At 46.8% G+C, this 27,778-nt stretch overlaps 1 protein-coding gene across 1 annotated transcript in view; it reads right to left on the reverse strand.

Annotated features, from left to right (window-relative positions):
• Positions 1-27,778, reverse strand: part of AS3MT (arsenite methyltransferase) — a 69,668-nt gene that overhangs the window by 22,933 nt on the left and 18,957 nt on the right. The window contains exons 3-5 of the mRNA XM_068258943.1: positions 14,518-14,642; positions 8,874-9,024; positions 6,324-6,460 (exon numbers count right to left, since the gene is read on the reverse strand). Coding sequence (XP_068115044.1) covers positions 6,324-6,460; positions 8,874-9,024; positions 14,518-14,642 — 413 coding nt within the window. The remainder of the gene's footprint in view (positions 1-6,323; positions 6,461-8,873; positions 9,025-14,517; positions 14,643-27,778) is intronic.

Here is a 27,778-nt window from a genome sequence, read left to right on the forward strand (position 1 = left end):
TTTAGAAAAGCAAAGTTCACTCAAATTAGGCAGGCACTAAGTTTGGTGAACTGGGATAATGTACTACAAGGAGAAGACACTGAAGGGAAATGGCAAGCTTTTAAACTTATACTCAATCAATACTGTAGTATGTATATCCCATATGGAAACAAAATGTCTAGGAATAAAAAAAGGCCTCTATGGATGAATAGAAAGGTTAAAGATAAAATGAAGAGGAAAAAGAATGCCTATAAGGTCTTAAAACAGGAGGGGACCGAGGCTGCACTAAGCAATTATAAGGAGTGCAATAAAAATTGTAAAAAAGAAATTAGGCAGGCAAAGATTGAAGCTGAAAAACAAATCGCTAAGGATATCAAATCTAACCCAAAAAAGTTTTACAAGTACATTAACTCTAAAAAAAGAAAGGTTGACTGTATAGGACTCCTAAAGGATGAGGATGGGAACTCAATGGTGGATGACCAAGGTAAGGCAGAGTTATTAAATGCTTTCTTTGCTTCTGTCTTCACAAAAGAAACAGCACTGTTGCAAACTACAGAGGCAGAAGAGTCTCAATCTTCTAACTGTAATATTAAATACTTAACGCAGGAAGAAGTGAAGGCAAGACTAAATAAATTAAAAATAGACAAGGCACCTGGCCCGGATGGCATGCATCCTCGGGTCCTAAGGGAATTAAGTTCAGTTATAGATAAACCCCTTTATCTTATCTTTTGTGACTCTCTTGCAACTGGCAGAGTCCCAGTGGATTGGCGTACAGCCCACGTTTTCCCATTATTTAAGAAGGGCAAAAAATCAGATCCAGGAAATTATAGACCTGTAAGTTTAACATCAGTTGTATGCAAACTATTTGAGGGGTTACTAAGAGATACTATACATGACTTCATAGTAGAAAATAATCTTATTTCTCAGCATCAACATGGGTTTACTAAAGACAGGTCCTGTTTGACTAACATGCTCAGCTTTTATGAGGTAGTGAATGCTAATATGGATATTGGGAATGCTGTAGATGTGATATACTTGGACTTTGCAAAGGCCTTTGACACTGTTCCCCACAAAAGTCTGGTGCAAAAGTTGAGGATGCAAGGACTGGGGAAGAGTCTGTGTTCATGGATAGGGAACTGGCTAATGGACAGAAAACAAAGAGTTGTGGTCAATGGATCGTACTCAAAATGGGAGACTGTTAGCAGTGGGGTCCCACAGGGGTCTGTTCTGGGTCCAGTGCTCTTCAATTTATTTATTAATGACCTAGTAGATGCAGTAGTGAGCAATGTTGCTATTTTTGCAGATGATACAAAATTGTGCAGAATCATCAACTCTCAGGAAGATAGTGTCATATTGCAACAGGATCTGGATAGGATGGCTATATGGGCACATACATGGCAGATGAAATTCAATGTTGACAAATGTAAGGTCATGCATTTTGGACGTACTAATGGTCTAGCACCATACAAAATAAATGGGATACAGTTGGGGACATCAAACTTGGAGAAGGACTTAGGAGTACTCATTGACAACAAGTTAAATAATCGTACTCAATGCCAAGCAGCTGCAGCTAAAGCTAACAAAATTTTGGGATGCATTAAAAGGGAAATAAAAACTCGAGATGCTAGCATAATATTGCCCTTGTTTAACTCTCTAGTAAGGCCACATCTGGAATATGGAATTCAGTTCTGGGCACCACATTACAAAAAAGATATTGCAGTTTTAGAGCAGGTGCAGAGACGAGCAACAAAATTGATGCGTGGGATGGAAGGTCTCACTTATCGAGAAAGGTTAGATAAACTGGGTTTATTTAGTCTAGAGAAAAGACGCCTTAGAGGGGATCTAATTAACATGTATAAATACATCAGAGGGCAATATAATACCATGGTGGATGAGCTTTTTGTCCCTAGGCCTTCTCAAAGGACTAGAGGACATGATCTGCGCATGGAGGAAAAACGTTTTAACCATTTATTTAGGAAAGGGTTCTTTACAGTAAGAGTGATTAAGATGTGGAATGCATTGCCACAGGAAGTCGTTATGGCAAACTCTATACCTGCATTTAAAGGGGGCTTAGATGCTTTCCTTGCGTTTAAAGACATCCATGGCTACAATTACTAGGTAATGCCTAATGATGTTGATCCAGGGATTTTATCTGATTGCCATCTGGAGTCGGGAAGGAATTTTTCCCTTTAGGGGCTAAATGGACCATGCCTTGTAAGGGTTTTTTCGCCTTCCTCTGGATCAACAGGGATATGTGAGGGAGCAGGCTGGTGTTGTACTTTGTACTGGTTGAACTCGATGGACGTATGTCTTTTTTCAACCAAAATAACTATGTAACTATGTAACTATGTGTACCAGAGATGATATGTGACATGGTGAGATAGACATGTGCATATACAGTGGCAAGCACACAGACACCTATGCTGTGCTCCTTTTTTTTTTCCTGCCTGAAAGAGTTTATAATTAGCTATGGAAGTTACCGTTTTTCCTCCAGTCAGGCTCACTGATAAATAAAGTACAGCTATAAAACACTTTCCTAAGCAGATACCTGGGCTTCTGACTGCAAGAGAAAATATAAAAAGGTCAATAGTTCATGTATTTCCGCTCTGGGACTCTTGAGACACTGTAATTGAGCACAGACTATAAAACATTAAGTCTTCTTTTAAATGTTCATACATAAAATAAAACCATGAACTATCAAAAAAAGTCATTTTTAGCAATAGGAGGACATACCCAATTGTTTATCTCATCCGTTTGTTTTCATCTCAGGTTCACTTTAAAGCACACAGATTATGCATATAATAAAACTACTTTAAATAGATAAAAAAAATATTTGGTTAAAAAAATTGGTTTTGCCAAATGAAAAAAGGAAATACCTTCCAATTCACAGACAGACCTACATCTCCTCCTCAGTGACTTAGTGACCTGACAGACACAGAGTCTGAAACGCTCCTCCTCTAGTCACATGAACATGCAGGGTGGTAGAGTGGCTCCAAACTGACTGATGCTCTAGGGAGGCATAGCTTCAGGCTGACCATGAGCAGGCAGTTGTTAAGATAGACCACGAGGTTCTATAAAATGATTCAGCAGGAATTTGTCTTGATTTGTAAAAACTGAATTCTTAACCCAGGTGAGCTGTTGAGGTGTTTGTGGTCCCAAGCAGCACATCATTTGTGTACACACACGCGCACACACACACACACACACACACACACACACACACACACACACACACACACACACACACACACACACACACACACACACACACACACACACACACACACACACACACACACACACCAGAGGCTAGTTCTCCTGGAATAATAGGTAGCCAAAGGTGTGCGTAGCTCCCAAATGGGTAGCCCTCCAGTATAAGTAAGGTAGCCAAAGTTTCACCCCGCTCTTCCTCAACATACCCAGCGTAGGTAGCCATCGCCAGTATAGGTAGCCATGGTGTCCGCCTAGTACAGGTAAACACCCCCAGTAATACAGCATGTAGCCAAAGTGTCCTCTCAGTATATCTAGCCACTTCCACCATAGGTAACAAAAAATGTGTCCTCCCTGAACACTGATTAAAAATGCATCCATTGGTCACATTCTCACACTCCATGCAGGACTTCTCATGAATGTCACCTCTCCTTTGGAACTTTCTCCTACAGCTTGTCAGTGCTTAGACCATAAGCAGCTCACTGCATCAAATTGGTCTGCATGACTGTCTTCCCAGAATGAAGAGACTCTTCTAAAGATGACGCACAAGAAAGCCCACAATAATTTTTCTGAAAACAAGAAGACTAAGGACATAGATTACTGGAGCTGTGTCCTGTCATCTGAGCAGACCAAGATAAACGTATTTGACTCAGATGGCATCAAGTGTAATGCCAGCAAGCAAGCGAGGAGTACAAAGACAAGTGTGTCCTGCCTGCAGCTAAGCATGGTGGTGGGAGAGTCCTGGGTTGGTGCTGCAGGAGTACTGCTGGCACTGGGGAGCTGAGCTACAGTTCATTGAGAGAACCATGAATGCCAGAATGTACTGTTATATACAGAGCATTATCCCCTCCCTTCATAAACTGGTCCACAGGGCAGTATTCCAACATGATAATGACCCATTTTGTTCAGGCCCAGATTTACCTCACAGGAGCCTATAGGAACAGATGTCCTGGCACCCTAGGCTCCGCTCTCCATGAGCCTACAACCCCCGCCAAACTGCACCGCAAGTGTGCTGGCTGGCCTAGCTGTCACTTCCCCCTTACTTTCCTTGCCCGTCATAGGTAGCTACAGGTGCCCATTAGTATTAGGTAGCCAGAACTACCATCAATATTAAGAAGCTGGAGGTGCCCCCAAGTATTAGATAGAAGCTAGGAGGTACCCTCAGAATTAAGTAGCTGGAGGTGCCGCTGACTGAAAAGAGATCTCATCAGTGGAATGCTGAGAGTAGGGTGACTAACCTCGCATCAGGACTGTACATAGGGAAGGAGAGAGGAAGGCACTCTGGGCCGCCTCTCCATCATCAGGCGCCTGTAGGCACATGCCTAAAGTGCCTTATGGTAAATCCGGCCCTGCTTTTTGTTAGATACTGTACATAAAATAATAATATGATTATAGTTAGATGAGATATATAACTGAAGATCAAGTAGATATTGATTACTGTGCTCTGTAAAGTTCCATTCAAACCAAACCTACTTTGTTTATGTGTATGTATAGTAGTATCACTAGGTTATGCTGCTGCCAATGCATTGTTACTGCTCTGTTGATAAATAGGACTGACAAGATTATTTTCATTGTTGTTTCATTCTGAAACACATATAGGGCTTGATTCACTAACCGGCGCTAAGTGTTAGCGCCGAAGTGAAAAGCCTCTTAGTGCCCCACAAGTAGCTCTGCGCGCACTAACGGCCGTGCAGAGCTACTTCGCGCACAGCCCCGCTTAGTGGCTCGCCGGTACTATTGCGCGGTGCGACGATAACGTCGCACCTGCAGCCCCTTAAATGTCGCACCTGGTGTGCCGAAAATGGCGGGTTCCCCCGTAACAGCGCATTGATGCGCTGCCTCAGCGGGCACCCGATGCACCGTCTTCGGCGCACCAGGTGCGACGTTTAAAGGGAACCTTAACCGTGGTTAAAAAAAAGTTTCACTTACCTGGGGCTTTCCCAAGCCTCCTGCAGCCGTCCTGTGCCCGCGCAGCTCCTTCAGTGTCCTCCGGTCCCCCGCCACCGCTTAGTTTTGTTTTCGGCCAACTGCCAGTCTTCCTCCTGCAACGTGTCCTATTCTTCTGCATTCCCTGACGTAAAGTGCCATAAAGCGCGTCATTGGGACGCGCTTTACGGCGCTTTGCGGCACTTTACGTTGGGGAATGCGGAATCCCTTTAACCTCTTGAGGACTGCAAGGCTAAACCCCTCTAGTGACCAGGCCATTTTTAGTAAAAGTGGCCACTGCAGCTTTGAGACCAAGCTGCAGGGCCGCACAACACAGCACATAAGTGATTCCCCCCCCCCTTTCTCCCCACCAACAGAGCTCTCTGTTGGTGGGGTCTGATCGCTCCCCCCATGTTTATTTTTTTTAAATAAATATTTTCGTTTGTGTTTTTTTTTAAAAAAAACAAAGCCTGTTTCTTTAAACTGCTTCCCTCCCTCCCTCCCCACAGCTAGCCAATTACGGCGATCGGCTGTCATAGGCTTCTGCCTATGAGAGCCGATCGCTCTCTTGTCCCCCAGGGGGACAGCCGTGTCACACGGCTGTCCCCAGTGCAGCGCTGCTGCTGATTGCAGCGCTGCACAATGTAAATAGACGGCGATCACGCCATCTATTATTCTCCCGAGCGGCAATAGCCACTTGGAGACTGAAGGCGGGGCGGAGCTCCGCCCCCCAAGCAGGAGATGCGCGCGCACCATGCGCGCGATCTCCTGCAAAACAGAGCCCCAGGACTTTACACCAATTGGCGTTAGGCGGTCCTGGGGCTGCCGCCGTGGGCACACCCATCGGCGTGACGCGGTCGGCAAGAGGTTAAGGGGCAGCGGGTACGATGTTATCATTGCACCACGCACTAATACCACTCAGCCGCGCTGCGCGCACACTGAGCGGGGCTGAGAGATGTGTGGGCGCAAACTACTTAGTGCTGTGGTTTGCGCCCACTAAGTGATAAGGCTTAGCGCCGGTTAGTGAATCAAGCCCATAGAGTATTTGTATCTTCTAAATTAAAAAGGAAATATAAGATACTGAAGCTAAGTAGTCAAACAGTAAAAGTAAAAAATGTAACTTTTCATGAGAAATACACAACGGCAGCATCAAAATCATTTCAATATGCAATATGTTTGTTTATTTATTATAGGTGAACGATACCTACATTACAACATCAAATGCATCGTCCTCTAAATTTGCGGCCTTTAGGTTTTCGATGTATCCTTTGACGAATTCCACATTGGGCTTCTCATATCCAAACTTCTGTGTGTGGTAATTAATATACTTCCTGGACAGTTCTAACTGAAGACCAAAGGCAGATAAATACTTCCTACTGAGAATGTTGCAGTCCACAACTTCAGGTCATTCATTTATGCATCAACCGCTTAGAAGTTCAAATTAAAACAAACTGGGCATTATTTAGAAAGAGCTTAAATAAAAACTGACTGTATTGTTAAACAGCAAACAGGTTGTGAAAATCTGGTCTGGAAAATGCCAATTTATTGAACTTTAACAAATGTTTACCTTTTCTTGAATAGATCATAAAAGATCATAAGGGGGAAGGGGACTGTGTGGCTGATATTGTGGTGAAACCCCTCCTACAGTGTGATGTCATGACCATTATCCTGACAGTTTGCTGTCTGTGAACCTCGTTCCATTGTGGGAAATAATGGCTTTGTCCAACTGCCAAGCAATATCTACTTCTGTGGATAGAACTCTCAGTATCGAACATTCTGTACAGATCACCTGCCAGTACTTAAAGAGAAACTCCGACCAATAATTGAACTTTATCCCAATCAGTAGCTGATACCCATTTTACATGAGAAATCTATTCCTTTTTTACAAACAGACCATCAGGGGGTGCTGTATGACTGATATTGTGGTGAAACCCCTCCCACAAGAAACTCTGAGTACGTACTCCTGGCAGTTTCCTGTCTGTGAACCTTGCTGCATTGTGGGAAATCGCTGTTTACAGCGGTTTCCAACTGCCAAAAAAGAATGCAGCAGCTACATTATCTGCCAACAGTAAAAACGTCACCATGTAATAAATGTCACAATGTAAATCAGGGATTTAAAAGATTTTACAATGGGCAAACACTGACTAAATCATTTATACATAATTATTGTAAAAATTAAGCATTTTAATACATTATTTTCACTGGTTCCTCTTTAAGAAGGTGACTTTATGCAGCTTGAGAAAGGATGAATGTCCGAAACAGTGGTTTGTGCTGCTATAGTCTGTCTGTTTTTGTTTTTCATTTAATAAATGTAATCGAGCTATAATACTTTTGGTGGGGCTGACCTTTTTGGATTTATTAATACTTGAGAGTTGAGATGTCACCACCAGTGATACATTTCAGAATGTAAATAAAAGAGAGGAAAGATTTTACAATGGCCAAACCCTGACAAAATAATCTATAAATGTATATTGTAAAAAATAGGCAATTTTATTCATTATGTTATTTATAACAGTTCCTCTTTAACCTTCTGCCGCCCGCGTCACGCCAGTGGGCGTGGCCGCGGCGGCAGCCCCAGGACCACCTAACGCCAATTGGCGTAAAGTCCTGGGGCTCTGTTTTGCATGAGATTGCACGCATGGTGCGCGCGCATCTCATGCTCGGAGGGCGGAGCTCCGCCCCGCCTTCAGTCTCCGAGCGGCTATTGCCGCTCGGGAGACTGTTAGACGGCGAACACACCGTCTATTTACTAGGTGCAGCGCTGCGATGAGCAGCAGCGCTGCACTGGGGACAGCCGTGTGACACGGCTGTCCCCATGGGGGACAAGAGAGCAATCTGCTTAGCTCTCTCGCCTTGCAGCGCTGGGTCCCTGGTGGGTTTCCTCCGGGCACTCCGGTTTCCTCCCACATTCCAAAAACATACGGATAAGTTAATTGGCTCCCCCTAAAAATTGGCCCTAGCATACAGTACTTACACTACATAATATAGACATATGGTAGGGATTAGATTGTGAGCTCCTTTGAGGGACAATTAGTGACAAGACAATATATATATATATATATATATATATATATACACTGTACAGCGCTGCGTAATATGTCGGCGCTATATAAATACTAAATAATAATAATAATACTAATAATAATAATAGGCAGAAGCCTATGACAGCCGATCGCCATAATTGGCTGGCTGTGGGGAGGGAAGAAATTTAAAGAAACAGGGGTTTTTAGAGAAAAAAAACAAACAATAATATTTATTTAAAAAAAAATAAACATGGGGGGAGCGATCAGACCCCACCAACAGAGAGCTCTGTTGGTGGGGAGAAAAGGGGGGGGGGAATCACTTCTGTGCTGAGTTGTGCGGCCCTGCAGCTTGGCCTTAAAGCTGCAGTGGCCAATTTTGCTAAAAATGGCCTGGTCACTAGGGGGGTTTAGCCCTGCAGTCCTCAAGTGGTTAAGAATGAAAAGAAACCCACATAGAGCATTGCAGAGTGCCCAGTAAGGGAAATACTGCATGCAGCCTTCTTTTAGCACTCTCTTTGGTAGTTCCCTATCCCTATTCCCTAGTTGATTATAGTACAGTATTTACACTTGTGTCAACCTCAGTAATAAGTGTCAGTCTGATGATAGAGCTCTTTATTAAAGTCCCAGCCTCCCCCTTCCCTTGTTTCAGTACCTCGGGATCTAATAATTCTATCATAACTTCCATGCCTTTGTAACAGTGCTTTTGCTTGCTGTATTATTACACAAGCAATGTACCTGCTCATCAGTCATGTCCACTCCAACGACATATCCCTGCTGCCCAACCAGCTTGCTCAGCATATAACAGTCCCTCCCACTGCCACTGCCAAGATCCAGAATCCTGCACTTCTCCAAACATTCGGGGACAGTCAGGCCACATCCGTAGTAGCTGTGAAGGGAAAACAAAGAACATTTACAGTTAAAGTAATGCTGAATGTAGAGCAATGGCAAGTGGTGTAACCAAGGAGCTTGGGGGCCTAGGTGCAAGTTTCACATGGGGCCCCAAGAACTCTATTGAAATGGAGCTTCAAAAACTACGAAGGACAGCTGCAGTGTCTGAGAATGGTGTAATCAGAGTAAGGAAACAATTGTTAAAGTAAACCAGAGACGTCAAATTGTAAAGCTTTGATACTTACTCGGGGCTTCCTTCCATAAGCACGTCTGAGTCCCCTGTCATCCTTCTGCGGTCTGCTGTTCAGCCACGGTAACAGGCTCACCAGGGACTTTCTCCAGCCCCTTGCAGCTGACTGTCCCCTGCTGACCGATCCGCCGCCGTCCTGGGCTCCCCGCACGGTGCAGAGGCTGACCTTGAGGTCGTCCTTACTGCACCTGCGTGAAGTGCTGCTGTCAATCAAACCCACGTTGTCCGCGGCTTATTGCGCAGGCACAGAACTACTGCACCTGCGCAGTAAGCCGCGGACAACGTGGGCTTGATTGACAGCAGCACATCACGCAGGCGCAGTAAGGACAACCTTGATGTCAGCCTTTGCACCGTGCGGGGAACCCGGGATGGCGGCGGAGAGCAGAACGGTCAGCGAGGAACAGTCAGCTGCAAGGGGTTGGAGAAAGCCCCAGGTGAGTAAGGCGTTTTTTTTTTTTAAGTATGGCTGATGATTCCTTTAAGGATTACTACTGTTCAATGCACATATAGAGGTGTTCATTACCAGCATAGCACCAATGAAAAACTAACAAGTTGGATGAAGCAGGGCCCCCCTAGTGGGTCCCTTTGGTCCATGGGCCACGGTGCGGTTGCAACCTCTACATCTCCTATTGCTATTTGCTACGACACTGGCAATGACTTCAAGCAGTGATTGCTGAGATGGGTTCCTTGGGCTGCATTCATTTTACATAAAGCATACTTAGTATGCTCTTGTTTCCCTGCTGTTACACTTTTTGTATCATTGTCACTCAAGGTAATGGCTTGTTTACACTATCAATGGCGTTTTTGGTATAAAAAATGCTTTGTTTGTTTGTTTTGATTTTGTTTAACACAGAATGTGGACCACGATTGTGTTGTTTGTGTTTTGTGTGTGTGTGTGTGTAATTGTGTTTGTTTTGTTTGTAATTGCGCGGCACGCATGTGTGTTTGTGTGTGTGTGTAATTGTGTTTCAATAAAGGTGGTACCAAAAAAAAAAAAAAAAGCTTTTACTGAGAAGAGTTCGTTCCAACTTTCTATGCAAATTACTACTGACTCATGAGGAGCACACACTCCATCTGCTGACACTTCTGCTAACTGTAATCTGTTTCTGTTGCATTTTTTAAATTTCCCACTTGCGATTACCACACATTGAACTACTTAAGGACCGCGCTAATTGCAATCTATGCCTTGTTTAGATGGCTACCTGGCTGCCAGGGGGTAGATTTCAATACACCGACGCCGTGTGTTCTCGCCGATGTCTCCCCACCGCAGCTCACCCGCTCTGCCGTCTCTATAACGGCAGAGCCCTGTGAGTGGGTTAGGAGCCGATTTCATTGGCTCCTGACCCTGTCTATCAACGTACGCAGCTCCCATTGGCTTACATTGATAGGCAGGGTCAGGAGCCAATGAAAGCGGCTCCTGACCGGCTCACAGGAACTCTGCCATCATAGAGACGGCAGAGTGGGTGACTGTGGTTCCCAGCATGTGGACGGCGATTGTGGCGGGTATGTGCGGCTATTCGTCGGTATTCGTCGTTAATCCGCCATTTCTTGTACCAGCGGTCTCTGGTCCTTAAGGGGCCAGAGACTACAATCCTGGGCGCCTGCAGCATAATATTGCACACTGCACAGGCATGAAGAAGAATATATGTTATATATATATGCATAAGAAAATGTGTGTCAAATTTGCATAAATGTAGAAAATTCCTCCTTGTTTCCATGTGAAAATTTGCATGCCAGTCTGGCACAGGACAGAAGAAATGTAGTACATCAGGCAAAGTCATATCTACAAACAACAAGGCTCCATAGCAAAACTGAATGGGTGCTCCTTCTAGGCACACATGTGCAACAGAACAGGGCTGGTTGTAGACATAATGGGGCCCAACTGACCGGAGGTGGCCCCACCCCCTCACCTGGATAGAATTAGATTGCCCAGTGGGGCCCCTTCCACAAGTGAATAGTGGTCCCCTGAGGCCAACAGAGTAAAGCATACTCACCTGTCCAGCCATCTCCTCCTTCGGTCTGTGTGCCTCTGTCTTTATCCTTGCAAGCACCTCTTCTCCCTCTGTGACCCAACGACATGTAACATGATGCCGGGTCACAGAGAGAGAAGGGGTGCCCATGACGATGAAGCACACAGACTCAAGGAGGAGAATGCTGGACAGGTGGGTTCCCTCTGTTGTGAATGGGGGGGGGTTGACTATTCACTTGGGAAGCCGGCTCTGGGGCTTTGTGCAATTGCCCAGTTTGGCCCTGTGGAAGGTCTGTCTTCTTGGACCTGTAATGTCACTTCCTGCAGGGGACCTACTTCCCATTATTCAATATAGTGTTCACGCAGCACAACTTCCCTGCCCAACATCCCAACACTGCTCCACTATTCTATAGAAGTATCTGGCTGTAATAGGGGAAGGCTGGTGGTGACAAACTGGAGCCCCAAATGCATTGCAACCACTATTACTATGCTCCTAGTATTCAGGGCTTAACTTGACAGAAAATCACATTGTCCTGCCAGTTTGAGTAATTCCTAAATAAGGGCTGAGACACACCAGAAAAGCTCCCCAAACGCTAGAGGTTTCAAAAGCTCTTCCCAATGTAATGCTATGTTTTTTTTTTTCGAAAACCTCATCGCTCCAGTGTGCATAGACACATAGGATAACATTAACAGGAGGTTTCAAAAACTCAAAACGCTCAGAAATACTCCTCTGGTGTGAACCAGGCCTAAGTCACACTGGCTGGCTTGTGCACCATTGTTTTTAATTTTATTGTAGATTCCCATGCAGTTTAGTTAGAAGGGGGGCAGATGAGAGGGAATATCCTGCACGCTGGTGCCCCCTGCTGGTCATATAGCCATTGTCTATATGCAACTGAAGCCCTCTCCAACGATTGGCTGACCTGCTCAGCTTCTGCTTGATTAATCACTGCAGACTAGGTGTAACGTGTGTGTGCACTTCTTATTGGCTTATAAGCAGCCTGCAGGCTTTATAAAGCAGCAGAGGACTGTTTGGGAGTGAGTATTTCCCTTTGTGTGATTGGTAAGTTTCAGAGCAGTTGGGGACAGGCTCTTGGGGGTGGCAGCTCCAGGGCTTGACTGCGCTCACATATGGTGTTACATGCTGGTTCTGGGGCCCCGGGCAGTGAGAGTTCCCAGGGCCCCAGGCTGGCTTGTGCACCATTGTTTTTAATTTTATTGTAGATTCCCATGCAGTTTAGTTAGGAGGGGGGCAGATGAGAGGGAATATCCTGCACGCTGGTGCCCCCTGCTGGTCATATAGCCATTGTCTATATGCAACTGAAGCCCTCTCCAACGATTGGCTGACCTGCTCAGCTTTTGCTTGATTAATCACTGCAGACTAGGTATAACGTGTGTGTGTGTGCACTTCTTATTGGCTTATAAGCAGCCTGCAGGCTTTATAAAGCAGCAAAGGACTGTTTGGGAGTGAGTATTTCCCTTTGTGTGATTGGTAAGTTTCAGAGCAGTTGGGGACAGGCTCTTGGGGGTGGCAGCTCCAGGGCTTGACTGCGCTCACATATGGTGTTACATGCTGGTTCTGGGGCCCCGGGCAGTGAGAGTTCCCAGGGCCCCAGGCTGGCTTGTGCACCATTGTTTTTAATTTTATTGTAGATTCCAATGCAGTTTAGTTAGGAGGGGGGCAGATGAGAGGGAATATCCTGCACGCTGGTGCCCCCTGCTGGTCATATAGCCATTGTCTATATGCAACTGAAGCCCTCTCCAACGATTGGCTGACCTGCTCAGCTTTTGCTTGATTAATCACTGCAGACTAGGTATAACGTGTGTGTGTGTGCACTTCTTATTGGCTTATAAGCAGCCTGCAGGCTTTATAAAGCAGCAGAGGACTGTTTGGGAGTGAGTATTTCCCTTTGTGTGTTTGGTAAGTTTCAGAGCAGTTGGGGACAGGCTCTTGGGGGTGGCAGCTCCAGGGCTTGACTGCGCTCACATATGGTGTTACATGCTGGTTCTGGGGCCCCGGGCAGTGAGAGTTCCCAGGGGCCCAGGCTGGCTTGTGCACCTTTGTTTTTAATTTTATTGTAGATTCCCATGCAGTTTAGTTAGGAGGGGGGCAGATGAGAAGGAATATCCTGCACGCTGGTGCCCCCTGCTGGTCATATAGCCATTGTCTATATGCAACTAAAGCCCTCTCCAACGATTGGCTGACCTGCTCAGCTTCTGCTTGATTAATCACTGCAGACTAGGTGTAACGTGTGTGTGCACTTCTTATTGGCTTATAAGCAGCCTGCAGGCTTTATAAAGCAGCAGAGGACTGTTTGGGAGTGAGTATTTCCCTTTGTGTGTTTGGTAAGTTTCAGAGCAGTTGGGGACAGGCTCTTGGGGGTGGCAGCTCCAGGGCTTGACTGCGCTCACATATGGTGTTACTTGCTGGTTCTGGGGCCCCGGGCAGTGAGAGTTCCCAGGGCCCCAGGCTGGCTTGTGCACCATTGTTTTTAAATTTATTGTAGATTCCTATGCAGTTTAGTTAGGAGGGGGGCAGATGAGAGGGAATATCCTGCACGCTGGTGCCCCCTGCTGGTCATATAGCCATTGTCTATATGCAACTGAAGCCCTCTCCAACGATTGGCTGACCTGCTCAGCTTCTGCTTGATTAGTCACTGCAGACTAGGTGTAACGTGTGTGTGCACTTCTTATTGGCTTATAAGCAGCCTGCAGGCTTTATAAAGCAGCAGAGGACTGTTTGGGCGTGAGTATTTCCCTTTGTATGTTTGGTAAGTTTCAGAGCAGTTAGGGACAGGCTCTTGGGGGTGGCAGCTCCAGGACTTGACTGCGCTCACATATGGTGTTACATGCTGGTTCTGGGGCCCCGGGCAGTGAGAGTTCCCGGGTCCCCAGGCTGGCTTGTGCACCATTGTTTTTAATTTTATTGTAGATTCCCATGCAGTTTAGTTAGGAGGGGGGCAGATGAGAGGGAATATCCTGCACGCTGGTGCCCCCTGCTGGTCATATAGCCATTGTCTATATGCAACTGAAGCCCTCTCCAACGATTGGCTGACCTGCTCAGCTTCTGCTTGATTAATCACTGCAGACTAGGTGTAACGTGTGTGTGCACTTCTTATTGGCTTATAAGCAGCCTGCAGGCTTTATAAAGCAGCAGAGGACAGTTTGGGAGTGAGTATTTCCCTTTGTGTGTTTGGTAGGCCTAAGTCACACAGCACAATACTGAGATTCTGATCTTGCATGAAGGAGTAATAGAACGTCTTGGAATTTCATACCGTGAAGAGATATCTTCATGTATTTCACTCAGCGCGTCTCTTATGTGCTTCGGCAGAGCTGTGGAAGATGTGGCACAGGAAGTTTTCAGGTTGCTTGTATCAGTCAGCTGTTTACCATAATAATCCTATACAAAATAAAATACAGGTACATCATGGTATGTGAGCATGGAAGAATAACTTTAGAACAAGAAGTAATCTCAATCTGCTAGTACATAAAGATTTAAATGAAAGGTATTTCTCTTTAGTTTTCTCCAGAATATTTCTTTAAAACATTAGCATTTTCAAACAAATTATATTGTTTGAAAGCTGCTGTGCACCCCAAACCTCTGATGGCAAGTCTCAATTGGCTTCCTAGTGCAGCCAAACGAGCCAGTGGCAGGGAGCAGTCATAGTTTCCTGTTCCACGTGGCTTTTGTTCTTCCTCCACCCGTAACTCTGAATATCCAACATGTCTTCTGGGTCCTGATCATATGATATGACATGATCGGAATCCAGGAGATTGTGTCAGAGACTTCCCTTGTCAGCTCTTCCATCACCCCTCTTCCACGACGCTGTAATGCTAAGGGCCCCGACACACCGCAGAACGTTTTGCAGGCCGTTTTCATTTTTTTTAAATGCCTCAATTGACTTTCATTATAATCATGTTATAATCACTGCAAAATTGCTAAGATCTCGATTTTTTGAAAGATCACGATCACAGTGATTTTGTTGTGATTTTAATGTAAGTCAATGGAAGTATTTTTTTAAAAACAAAAATGACCTGCGAAACCCTCTCTGGTGTGTCAGGGCCCAGGATCCCCAATCACGCCATATCATGTGATCAGAGCCAAGAAGACATATCGGGGTTACATCGCCACCACGGTGGAGGGAATAGCAGCTGATCCAGCAGTCCGGACAAGTAAGTATAAAAGCTCCCTGCCACCCGCTCTGCATACCCTGCCTAGCCTGCCAAGGCACTTCCCCAGTGGCAGGCAAAATTTAGCACTGCAGCCAAAAAAGTTTTACTTTATTTGGCTGCTAAAAGGTAAAGGGCCCTTTTCTGCTGACCCCGTTTCAAATTGGCCAGCGCACTGCTGATCACAGGAAACTGTGCTTATTAGGACTGCATATATTAACCACTTCAGCCTATCTGTATGACTATAGTCGTCCAGATAGGCACTGCTTCAGTCTAACTGGATGCGTTCAAGCGTCCAATGTTTAAGCGGCGGGTGCACGTGCATGCACGTGCAACCCCGGTTTGTACCCCAGTGGAATTTCCATGTCGGAGATTAGGGAAGGGAAGCAAGGCTTCCCCGAACCAGTACATGTATTGAATGGACATGACCCCGATAAGGTGCCATGTCCATTCATAATAATGAAACGAAAGTACAGTGAAAAAAATAAAAAATAAATAAAACAAATCAGGATTGTGTTTCTAGCGCCATCTAGTGGCAAAAAGTTGAATTACAGACACCACACACTATTAAAATGAATCCCTTCCAAAGCCCCCACCTCAGTTACCAAGCAAACACATGTGATTAAAGAAAAAGGAAGTAAAAAAAAGAAAATCCATAAATAGTTGCCTTAGAGGCTCATCTTTTTTAATATGTATGCCATGAGGGTATATTACTGTTATTTTAGTACATAAGGGCTTGCAATTGACGGCACAAAAAAAAAAAAAAAAAAAAAAAAAACAGAAAAAAAGACCCCTTTATTTTCTAATAATATATTGGTGCCATACTACATTGTATATTGGTGCCATACACTGTACTAGAGTGTTAAAGCCAGGGACTAATAGGCAAGTATAAAAGGTGGGTTTTATTTATGGCAGCATTGCTAATTTTAAAACTATAGGGGATGGAATTGGAGAATATAGTGTATTTTTTCATTTTTTCTTGTATTTGCCTATAAAGTGCATAGAAAATAAAGTAATTACTGAAAACAAGTATCGGCCACAAAAAGCCTAATTTGTGAAAAAAACAAGATATAGATCATGTAAGTGTGAGAAGCAGTGATAAAGTAATGTCAAATGAATGGGAGGAGTGCTGACAGGTAAAAATGGCTTTTGGCGTTAAGGTAAAATGGCCTGCAGGCTGAAGTAAGTCAAATCTCCTGCCTTTCTTTGAAAACCAGTTTCTGACACATAGAATTTTACGATCAACATATATTTGAAATTACACCTTTAAAAAAAAAAAAAAAAAAAAAGGATGAAAAAATATAATGTCCTTGGCGGGGTGATCCACCACACACGTCATGCAATATTTGACTATTAAAAAGACAAATGTTCTAGAAAAAAAATCATGGCACATCAAAAGATTATTTTGCAAAAAATTTGTACAACTTTATTGTTACAAAAAGTACAAAAAGGTGAATCTTCACTAAAAATTAAAAACTGACAATCTGGCTTGACAAAGTTGGCAATAATAACGTCGTCGTTGCCACCCAGGCCCGGATTTTCATCACTGGAGCCTATAGGCTGGATTGTCCTGGCATCCTAGACTTTTCCCTCTATGAACTTACAAACCTCAAATGAACCCCACCACAAGTGTGCTGGCTGTTCCAGCTGTCACTTCTACCTTACTTTCCTTGCCTGTCATAGGTAGCTACAAATGTCCCTTAGCCTTAGATAGCCATTAGGTATTAAGCATCTCATCAGTGGAATGGCGAAAGCTGGGTAAGTAACCTCACACTTTTATGCTCGTGACTCATGCATAGGGAAGAGGGGAGGGAAACACTTGGGGATGGTAGTGAGCCGCCTTTCCATCATCAGGCGCCTGTAGGCACATGCCTACAGTGCCTTATGGTAAATCTGACCCTTTTGCCATCAGAATTAAACTATTGTCAACGTCACCAAAAATGTATTATTGCCAACTTTGTCAAGCCAGATTGTCAATTCTTAATTTTTAATGAAGATTTACCTTTTTGTATCAATAAACTTTTACTATTTTTTTTGCAAAAGAATCTTTTGATGTGCCATGATATTTTTCTAGAACATTTCAAGCAATCTTGTATGCTTCAACAGCTGACACCTTCTGCAATGAATGAGGAGTGATTTTTATTGGCTCCTGATTAGAGTTGGGCCGAACAGTTCGCCTGCGAACGGTTCCATGCGAACTTCCGTGGTTCGCGTTCGCGTCCCGCAGGCGAACGTTTGCGGAAGTTCGGTTCGCCCCATAATGCACCATGGAGGGTCAACTTTGACCCTCTACATCACAGTCAGCAGGCCCAGTGTAGCCAATTAGGCTACACTAGCCCCTGGAGCCCCACCCCCCTTATATAAGGCAGGCAGCGGCGGCCATTACGGTCACTCGTGTGCCTGCATTAGTGAGAGTAGGGCGAGCTGCTGCAGACTGTCTCTCATAGGGAAAGATTAGTTAGGCTTAGCTTGTTCCTGGCTGCATACCTGTTCTGTGAACCCACCACTGCATACCTGTACTGTGAACCCACCACTGCATACCTGTTCATTGAACCCACCACTGCATACCTGTTCAGTGAACCCACCACTGCATACCTGTTCTGTGAACCCACCACAGCATACCTGTTCTGTGAACCCACCACAGCATACCTGTTCTGTGAACCCACCACAGCATACCTGTTCTGTGAACCCACCACTGCATACCTGTTCTGTGAACCCACCACTGCATACCTGTTCAGTGAACCCACCACTGCATACCTGTTGTGTTCAGTGAACCCGCCACTGCATACCTGTTCTGTTCAGTGGACCCGCCACTGTATACCTGTTCAGTGAACCCGCCACTGCATACCTGTTGTGTTCAGTGAACCTGCCACTGCATACCTGTTCTGTGAACCCGCCACTGCATACCTGTTCTGTGAACCCACCACTGCATACCTGTACTGTGAACCCACCACTGCATACCTGTTCAGTGAACCCACCACTGCATGTTCAGTGAACCCACCACTGCATACCTGTTCAGTGAACCCGCCACTGCATACCTGTTCTGTGAACCCACCACTGCATACCTGTACTGTGAACCCACCACTGCATACCTGTTCAGTGAACCTGCCACTGCATACCTGTTCTGTGAACCCACCACTGCATACCTGTTCAGTGAACCTGCCACTGCATACCTGTTCTGTGAACCCACCACTGCATACCTGTTCTGTGAACCCACCACTGCATACCTGTTCTGTGAACCCACCACTGCATACCTGTTCAGTGAACCCACCACTGCATACCCGTTGTGTTCAGTGAACCCGCCACTGCATACCTGTTCTGTTCAGTGGACCCGCCACTGTATACCTGTTCAGTGAACCCGCCACTGCATACCTGTTGTGTTCAGTGAACCTGCCACTGCATACCTGTTCTGTTCAGTGGACCCGCCACTGCATACCTGTTGTGTTCAGTGAACCCGCCACTGTATACCTGTACTGTTCAGTGAACCCGCCACTGTATACCTGTTCTGTTCAGTGAACCCGCCACTGCATACCTGTTGTGTTCAGTGGACCCGCCACTGCATACCTGTTGTGTTTAGTGGACCCGCCACTGTATACCTGTTCAGTGAACCCGCCACTGCATACCTGTTGTATTCAGTGAACCTGCCACTGCATACCTGTTCTGTTCAGTGGACCCGCCACTGTATACCTGTTCAGTGAACCCGTCACTGCATACCTGTTGTGTTCAGTGAACCTGCCACTGCATGCCTGTTCTGTGAACCCGCCACTGCATACCTGTTCTGTTCAGTGGACCCGCCACTGTATACCTGTTCTGTTCAGTGAACCCGCCACTGTATACCTGTTCAGTGAACCCGCCACTGCATACCTGTTGTGTTCAGTGGACCTGCCACTGCATACCTGTTGTGTTTAGTGGATCCGCCACTGTATACCTGTTTAGTGAACCCGCCACTGCATACCTGTTGTGTTAAGTGAACCTGCCACTGCATACCTGTTCTGTTCAGTGGACCTGCCACTGTATACCTGTTCAGTGAACCCGCCACTGCATACCTGTTGTGTTCAGTGAACCTGCCACTGCATACCTGTTCTGTGAACCCGCCACTGCATACCTGTTCTGTTCAGTGGACCCGCCACTGTATACCTGTTCTGTTCAGTGAACCCGCCACTGTATACCTGTTCAGTGAACCCGCCACTGCATACCTGTTGTGTTCAGTGAACCCGCCACTGTATACCTGTTCTGTTCAGTGAACCCGCCACTGCATACCTGTTGTGTTCAGTGAACCCGCCACTGTATACCTGTACTGTTCAGTGAACCCGCCACTGTATACCTATTCTGTTCAGTGAACCCGCCACTGCATACCTGTTGTGTTCAGTGAACCCGCCACTGTATACCTGTTCTGTTCAGTGAACCCGCCACTGTATACCTGTTCAGTGAACCCGCCACTGCATACCTGTTGTGTTCAGTGAACCCGCCACTGTATACCTGTTCTGTTCAGTGAACCCACCGCATCAGTGCGCATACCTGTGCAGTTAAGTGAACCCACCTACCTACGTGAGTGCACGCAGTGTGATATACCACTCCGTGCATACCCGATATGGACAAAACAGGTAGAGGAAGAGGTAGTGCCAGAGCCAGAGGAAGGCCACCCGGCAGGTCTGCACGAGGTCGTGTAAATGTAATTTCGTGTGGACCTGGCCCATAGTACAGTGCTCGGAAGAAGGCACGTCCCATCACCTCCCAAGATTGTCAGGATGTGGTTGAGTATTTAGCGACACAGAACACCTCATCTTGCTCAGCCACCAGCGCTACTACTAGCACCACTTCCGCTGCATTTAACACTTCGCAAGAATTATTTAGTGTTGAAATCACTGATGCACAGCCATTGTTGTTACAGCTAGATGAATTTTCACCAGCTCATATGTCTGAGTTACGCGGCAACACTATGGATGTAACGTGTAAGGAGAATGAAGGACCTACTGATGGTGCATGTTTGGATTTTTCTGAGGCAAGCGAAGCTGGGCAGGATGATTACGATGATGACGATAATAGGGATCCTCTGTATGTTCCCAATAGAGGAGATGAAGAGGGGGACAGTTCAGAGGGGGAGTCAGAGAGTAGTAGGAGGAGAGAAGTTGCTGAAAGAAGCTGGGGCAGCTCTTCGTCAGAGACAGCTGGTGGCAGTGTCCGGCACCATGTATCACCACCTATGTACAGCCAGCCAACTTGCCCTTCCGCATCAGCTGCTGAGGTCCCCATAGTGCCCACATCCCAGGGTGGCTCAGCGGTGTGGAAATTTTTTAATGTGTGTGCCTCAGATCGGACCAAAGCCATCTGTTCGCTCTGCCAACAAAAATTGAGCCGTGGGAAGGCCAACACTCACGTAGGGACAAGTGCCTTACGAAGGCACCTGGAGAAAAGGCACAAACAGCAATGGGATGGCCACCTGAGCAAAAGCAGCAGCAGCACACAAAAGAAAAGTCACCCTCCTTCTCCTCTTCCTCCTTCAGGTGCATCATCTGCTTCTGCCGCTTTCTCCCTTCCACCTTCACAGGCACCCTCCTCCACTCCGCCTCTGCCCTTGAGCGCTTCCTGCTCCTCTGCCCACAGCAGCAGTCAGGTGTCCGTGAAGGAAATGTTTGAGCGGAAGAAGCCAATTTCGGCCAGTCACCCCCTTGCCCGGCGTCTGACAGCTGGCGTGGCGGAACTGTTAGCTCGCCAGCTGTTACCATACCGGCTGGTGGACTCTGAGGCCTTCCGTAAATTTGTGGCCATCGGAACACCGCAGTGGAAGATGCCAGGCCGCACTTATTTTTCGAGAAAGGCCATACCCCAACTGCACCGTGAAGTTGAGAGGCAAGTGGTGTCATCTCTTGCGAAGAGCGTTGGGTCAAGGGTCCACCTGACCACGGATGCCTGGTCTGCCAAGCACGGGCAGGGCCGCTACATTACGTACACAGCCCATTGGGTCAACCTGGTGGTGAACGATGGCAAGCAGGGCGCAGCGGACCAAATTGTGACACCTCCACGGCTTGCAGGCAGGCCTCCTGCCACCTCCTCTCCTCCTGCTACATGCTCTTCGCTGTCCTCCTCCTCCTTGGCTGAGTGGCAGTTCTCCTCTCCAGCTACACAGCCCCAGCTTCGCAGGGCCTATGCTGCATGCCAGGTACGACGGTGTCACGCCATCTTAGACATGTCTTGTCTCAAAGCGGAGAGTCACACTGGAGCAGCTCTCCTGGCTGCTCTTAAGAAACAGGTGGATGAGTGGCTGACCCCGCACCACCTGGAGATAGGCAACGTGGTGTGCGACAACGGCAGCAATCTGCTTGCCGCTTTGCATATGGGGAAGCTGACACACATACCCTGCATTGCACATGTCATGAATCTAGTTGTTCAAAGATTTGTGGCAAAGTACCCTGGCTTAGCGGATGTCCTGAAGCAGGCCAGGAAGTTCTGTGGGCATTTGAGGCGGTCTTACACAGCCATGGCACGCTTTGCAGAAATTCAGTGGGAAAACAACATGCCGGTAAGACGCCTGATTTGCGATAGCCCGACTCGCTGGAATTCGACCCTGCTCATGTTCTCCCGCCTGCTAGAACAGAAGAAAGCCGTCACCCAGTACCTCTACAACTACAGTAGAATGAAACAGTCTGGGAAGATGGGGATGTTCTGGCCCGACAACTGGACACTGATGAAAAATGCATGCAGGCTCATGCGGCCGTTTGAGGAGGTGACCAACCTGGTGAGCCGCAGTGAGGGCACCATCAGCGACTTAATTCCCTACGCTTACTTCTTGGAGCGTGCTGTGCGTAGAGTGGCGGATGAAGCTGCGAATGAGCGTGACCAGGAACCGTTACGGCAGGAACAGGCATGGGACCAATTTTCATCAGACCCAGCTGTTTCCTCAACACCTGCGGCAGCACAGAGGGGGGAGGAGGAGGAAGAAGAGAAGTCGTGTGCAGAAGACGAGTCAGACTCAGAGGATGATGAGCAAGGTGTTTCTTTGGGGGAGGAGGAGGAGGAGGGGACGGCGGCAGGAGAACAACCGCAGCAGGCGTCGCAGGGGGCTTGTGCTGCTCAACCTTCCCGTGGTATTGTTCGCGGCTGGGGGGAGGAGGTTGACTTACGTGACGTCACTGAGGAAGAGCAAGAGGAGATGGAGGGTACTGGATACGACTTTGTGCAGATGTCGTCTTTTATGCTGTCCTGCCTGTTGAGGGACCCCCGTATAAAAAACCTCAAGGGGAATGAGCTGTACTGGGTGGCCACACTACTAGACCCTCGGTACAGGCACAAAGTGGCGGACCTGTTACCAACTCACCTGAAGGTGGAAAGGATGCAGCACATGCAGAACCAGCTGTCAACTATGCTTTACAATGCCTTTAAGGGTGATGTGACAGCACAACGCCAGCAAGGTACCACTGCCACTAATCCTCCTCCCGTGTCCACGCAGTCAAAGACAGGACGCTCCAGCGATCTCATGGTGATGTCGGACATGCGGACGTTCTTTAGTCCAACGCCTCGCCGTAGCCCTTCCGGATCCACCCTCCACCAACGCCTGGAACGGCAGGTAGCCGACTACCTGGCCTTAAGTGTGGATGTAGACACTGCTGTGAACAGCGATGAGGAACCCTTGAACTACTGGGTGCGCAGGCTTGACCTGTGGCCAGAGCTGTCCCAATTTGCCATCCAACTTCTCTCCTGCCCTGCCGCAAGCGTCCTGTCAGAAAGGACCTTCAGCGCAGCTGGAGGCATTGTCACTGAGAAGAGAAGTCGCCTAAGTCACAAAAGTGTTAAGTACCTCACCTTTATCAAAATGAATGAGGCATGGATCCCGGAGGGCTGCTGCCCGCCCCAAGACTAAGTCAGTCCCCACACACACAGCATCTCTGCCTGCACGCCGTGTGACTGGCTGCCTGGCCTGCCCCAAGAAGACTAAGTCGCTCCCAGTCCCTCCACACAGCATGTCTGCCTGCAGGCCGCTTGACTACCTTCTCCGCCACCACCAACAGGGTCCGGGACTCCAGGCGGATTGCTGAATTTTTTAGGCCGCTGCTAGCAGCGGCCGCTGTAATAATTTTTCTGGTGCATGTACATGACTGCCTAATTTTTCTGGCTGCACTGCGGGCAGCTGCAACAACAAAAGAAAAGGCATGTACATGCGCCCATTCCCCTTCGTGATCATTACCTTGCCGTGGTGAAGGGGCTTGCGTATCACAATGAAGCAATGACCGGCGCCTAGATGAGTGTCTCGGGGGGCACACAAAAGATAATAAGGTCGTTGCTTCATTGTGGTCAGACCAAATTTGATCAGCTGGACAGTCACTGTTCTGTCATTCAGCTACATCAGCCAGGCGACCATATGGGCTGTAAAGCCACCAAAACCTGCACTCTCGCCATGGTGCGCACCAGTCCAGCACGGCCGTCACTACACAAACAGCTGTTTGCGGTGTGTTACACGGTGAGTTTGGTGTGTCAGTGTGAAGCAGTACCTTAATTACACTACCTGATTGATGTATACACATGCAAGATGTTTTAAAGCACTTTAGGCCTGTCATTTAGCATTCAATGTGATTTCTGCCCTTAAAACGCTGCTTTGCGTCAAATCCAGATTTTTCCCGGGGACTTTTGGCGTGTATCCCACTCTGCCATGCCCCCCTCCAGGTGTTAGACCCCTTGAAACATCTTTTCCATCACTTTTGTGGCCAGCAGAATTTTTTTTTCCAAAGTTCGCCTCCCCATTGAAGTCTATTGCGGTTCGCGAACTTTTCCGCGAACCGAACGTTCCGCGGAAGTTCGCGAACCCGGTTCGCGAACCTAAAAATCGGAGGTTCGGCCCAACTCTACTCCTGATCCCTAGGGATTGCATAATTATCACTTGTTTACTCTTAAAATCCTAATTTTCACCTCTATTTAGTCCAACGGCAGTGTACCTAAAAATAAATGATGTACATAGTTTTGACAAATGGAATTTTTTCATTTTTAAGCATATTTTCTATTATAAAAACAAGCAAGTTACAGATTTATTATAATTAAATGGCATCAAAAGAAAGTCCTATTTGCCCTGAAAAAAACAAGACTGAGGGTAGGAACACACTAGGCAGAATTGAATGCTGGTTTTCCACTATGTGCTATGGAAAACGCATATACGATTTTGCCTAGTGTGCTCCTACCCTAAATGTGTTTGGGTAGCATACATGAAAATAAAAAGGTGGCTGGAAAAAGGGTGCAGGGGATTGCCGCTAGTAGAATATCATTGTGGTGGTGCCTAACCCTAACACCCCCCCTGGTGGTGCCTTACCATAAGACCCCCCTGGTGGTGCCTAACCCTAAGACCCCCCCACCAGTGGCGCCTGAACCTAAGAAACCACCAGGTGGTGTCTAACACTAAGACACCCCCTGGTGTTGCCTACACCAGCGCCTAACTCTAAACCCACGCCTAAACCGTAACACCCCCCCCCCCCCCCCCCCCGCAGTGCCGCAATCAACGGCAAACAAGCTACATTTCGGCACCCTGAGGTGTCGGATAGAATTGCGGCACCTGAGGCTTGCGGATATTTAAACTGTGGTATTGCATAGCAGGCAAAAGATAATCAGGATATTCAGTATTTAATAATAATAATAATAATAATAATTGTATTATTTATTTATTATTTTAAGGCATTTGTTTACTCAGAGAAAACTAGGTGTATAGCTCAAGCTCATGTGTATCTGGTTTTATAGGAATAAGTTGCCAGTTATAGTATGAAGTGCAGCCCCTTCCCTCAGTATTTGTGTAAGGTTTCCTTGAGGCCGGGTGCACACATGGCAGAAACGCTTGTGGAGCAGGAAATGCTGCGTTTTATGCAGCAATGTTAGTCTATGGAACGCAGAAGGACCAGCGTTGCACTTGCGTTTTACAGTAAGTGTTCTGCAAATGCTTGTAGTGTTGCATAATATGCCGGCAGGCTGCCAAAACGCACATAATGAAAGTAGTGTTGATCGAACAGTGCTCAGCCGCGCTGTTCGGTCTCCTCCCCTTGCTTATTGGTACCTTTGCAGGCAGCCAATAAGTTGCGACGATGCTTTTTCCACAACTATGGTCACACAGCCTAGCTGGCTGTGATCATAGCTGTGATTGGCCGAGTGGGTCACGTGTTCGGGTATATAAATACCCGAATGCGCGGCTGGCTCCGCCATTCGCATTGGGGTTTAGCTTGGGGTAGGTAGGAGACAGAGCTAGCGATTAGGTGCCAGCACTGCCAGCCACAGTGCTCAGCCTCACCACCACTGCCAGCAGCAGCCACAGTGCCCCAGCCTCATCATTGCCAGCAGCAGCCACAGAGCCCCTGCCTCACCACTGCCAGGCATTGGCAGCAGCCACAGTGCCCCTGCCTCACCACTGCCAGCAGGCACTGCCAGGAGGCACTGCCAGCAGCCACTGTGCCCATTTTTTTTTGTTGCCAGGCCAGCCACAGTGCAACTGCCTCACCACTGCCAGCAGGCACTGCCAGCAGCCACAGTGCCCATCTTTTTTGTTGGCAGCCACAGTGCACCTGCCTCACCACTGCCAGCAGCCACAGTGCCCCTCTTTGCTGTTGCCAGCCACAGTGCACCTGCCTCACCACTGCCAGCAGGCACTGCCAGCAGCCACAGTGCCCCTCTTTGTTGTTGCCAACCACAGTGCACCTGCCTCACCACTGCCAGCAGGCACTGCCAGCAGCCACAGTGCCCCTCTTTGTTGTTGCCAGCCACAGTGCACCTGCCTCACCACTGCCAGCAGGAACTGCCAGCAGCCACTGTGCCCATCTTTTTTGTTGGCAGCCACAGTGTACCTGGCTCACCACCACTGCCAGCAGCCACTGTGCCCATCTTGTTTGTTGCCAGCCACAGTGCACCTGCCTCACCACTGCCAGCAGGCACTGCCAGCAGCCAGCGTGCCCATCATATTTGGTCCCAGGCCAACCACTGTCAGCGTGTTTGTGCCAGGATACTGAGGGCAGCCTTTTTCCTGCTGCCAGCTGCGAAAACTTGTGCCCATCATAAAAAGCACAGTTTATTGCATTTTACGGTTGCTTTGTGTTAAAAAAAAAATAGTGCTTTCAGTGCCAGCTGTGAAAACTTAAAAAAAATGTTTATTGCATTTTACAGTTGCTTACTGTTGTATAAAAAAATTTGTACTGTCAGTTCCAGCTGGGAAAAGTTGTTCCCATAAAAAACACACTTTATTGCATTTTACTCTTGCTTATTGTTGCCTCATGCAAGGCCTGGGTTGTGTTACAAAGCGTGGCCTTGTTCTCCTGTACCTCCTCATCCATCCTGTGTGCTGGGTTACCGTTTCCGGTCCCATTGGTACTAGGATAGCTTTTCAGGATCTCATTTGTATAAAATGTATAAATGCATGGCGATAAACTGCATTGGCCTTAAGCGTGCAGTTTTTCCCCATACACGTATGCCTTTTTTGGGAGTTTGACTTTGGCAGTCAAGTATAATTGGCGCACTGCTCTGCAAACATGAGTCCCTGCTTTTATTCTGAGCCTTAAGGTGGCCACACACTATACAATTCTTTAAATATCTGTTCAATTTAAGAATTGCAATCAATTTTTATGACTGATTGTAACATTTCAAAAATATGACCAATGTACCACACACCTATGTTCAAATTTTTCCTCAATTATGATAAAACTGATTGGAAACTCAGAGAAAATTGCTAAGGTGTGTATATTAATAAATTAACAATCCAGCACACACCATACAATCTTTAGTAGAAACTGAAGAGAAATATCGGGCATTCCGGATCGAATTAAATAAAAAAAAACAACCGAGAAATCCGATCGGATTTTTCAGTCGAATGGAAAAAAAGCTTTTGATTTTTTCAAGAGATACGATCGTTTTTTATCAAATTACTGTAAAATCGGATCATTTTATTGTATCGTGTGTGGCCACCTTAAGATCTATGTGTAAATGCCCCCCCACTATTTCCAACCCATTTTGCAGAAGTTTCCCTCATTTTGCAAGTTTTTTCAGGCCTGCAAAGCAGGCATGCTCGGGTCCCCATTGATTTTAATTAGGCTCGGTGTTCGGCCGAATATCCCGAACATCTGGACCATGTTCGGCCGAGCCGACCCGAGCCCGAATAACTGGGTGTTCGATCAACACTAAATGAAAGTCTATGTTGATCCATATGTGTTGCGTTTTTTACTGCATTTTTTATCTAAAAAGTAAAGTTCTCTGATGTGTTTCCGCTTCCTGTTGTTTTCCTAGTTATTTGCATAAATTAAAAAAAATGCATACAAAACGCATATGCGTTTTTCATTAGCAAACCGCAAATGCATTAAAACACACTTAAAACACATAGAAACGCACAAAAACCGCACTTGCGAATTGCAACTG

The sequence above is a fragment of the Hyperolius riggenbachi genome, chromosome 10 (genome assembly GCF_040937935.1).
Source record: "Hyperolius riggenbachi isolate aHypRig1 chromosome 10, aHypRig1.pri, whole genome shotgun sequence".
NCBI lineage: Eukaryota > Metazoa > Chordata > Amphibia > Anura > Hyperoliidae > Hyperolius > Hyperolius riggenbachi.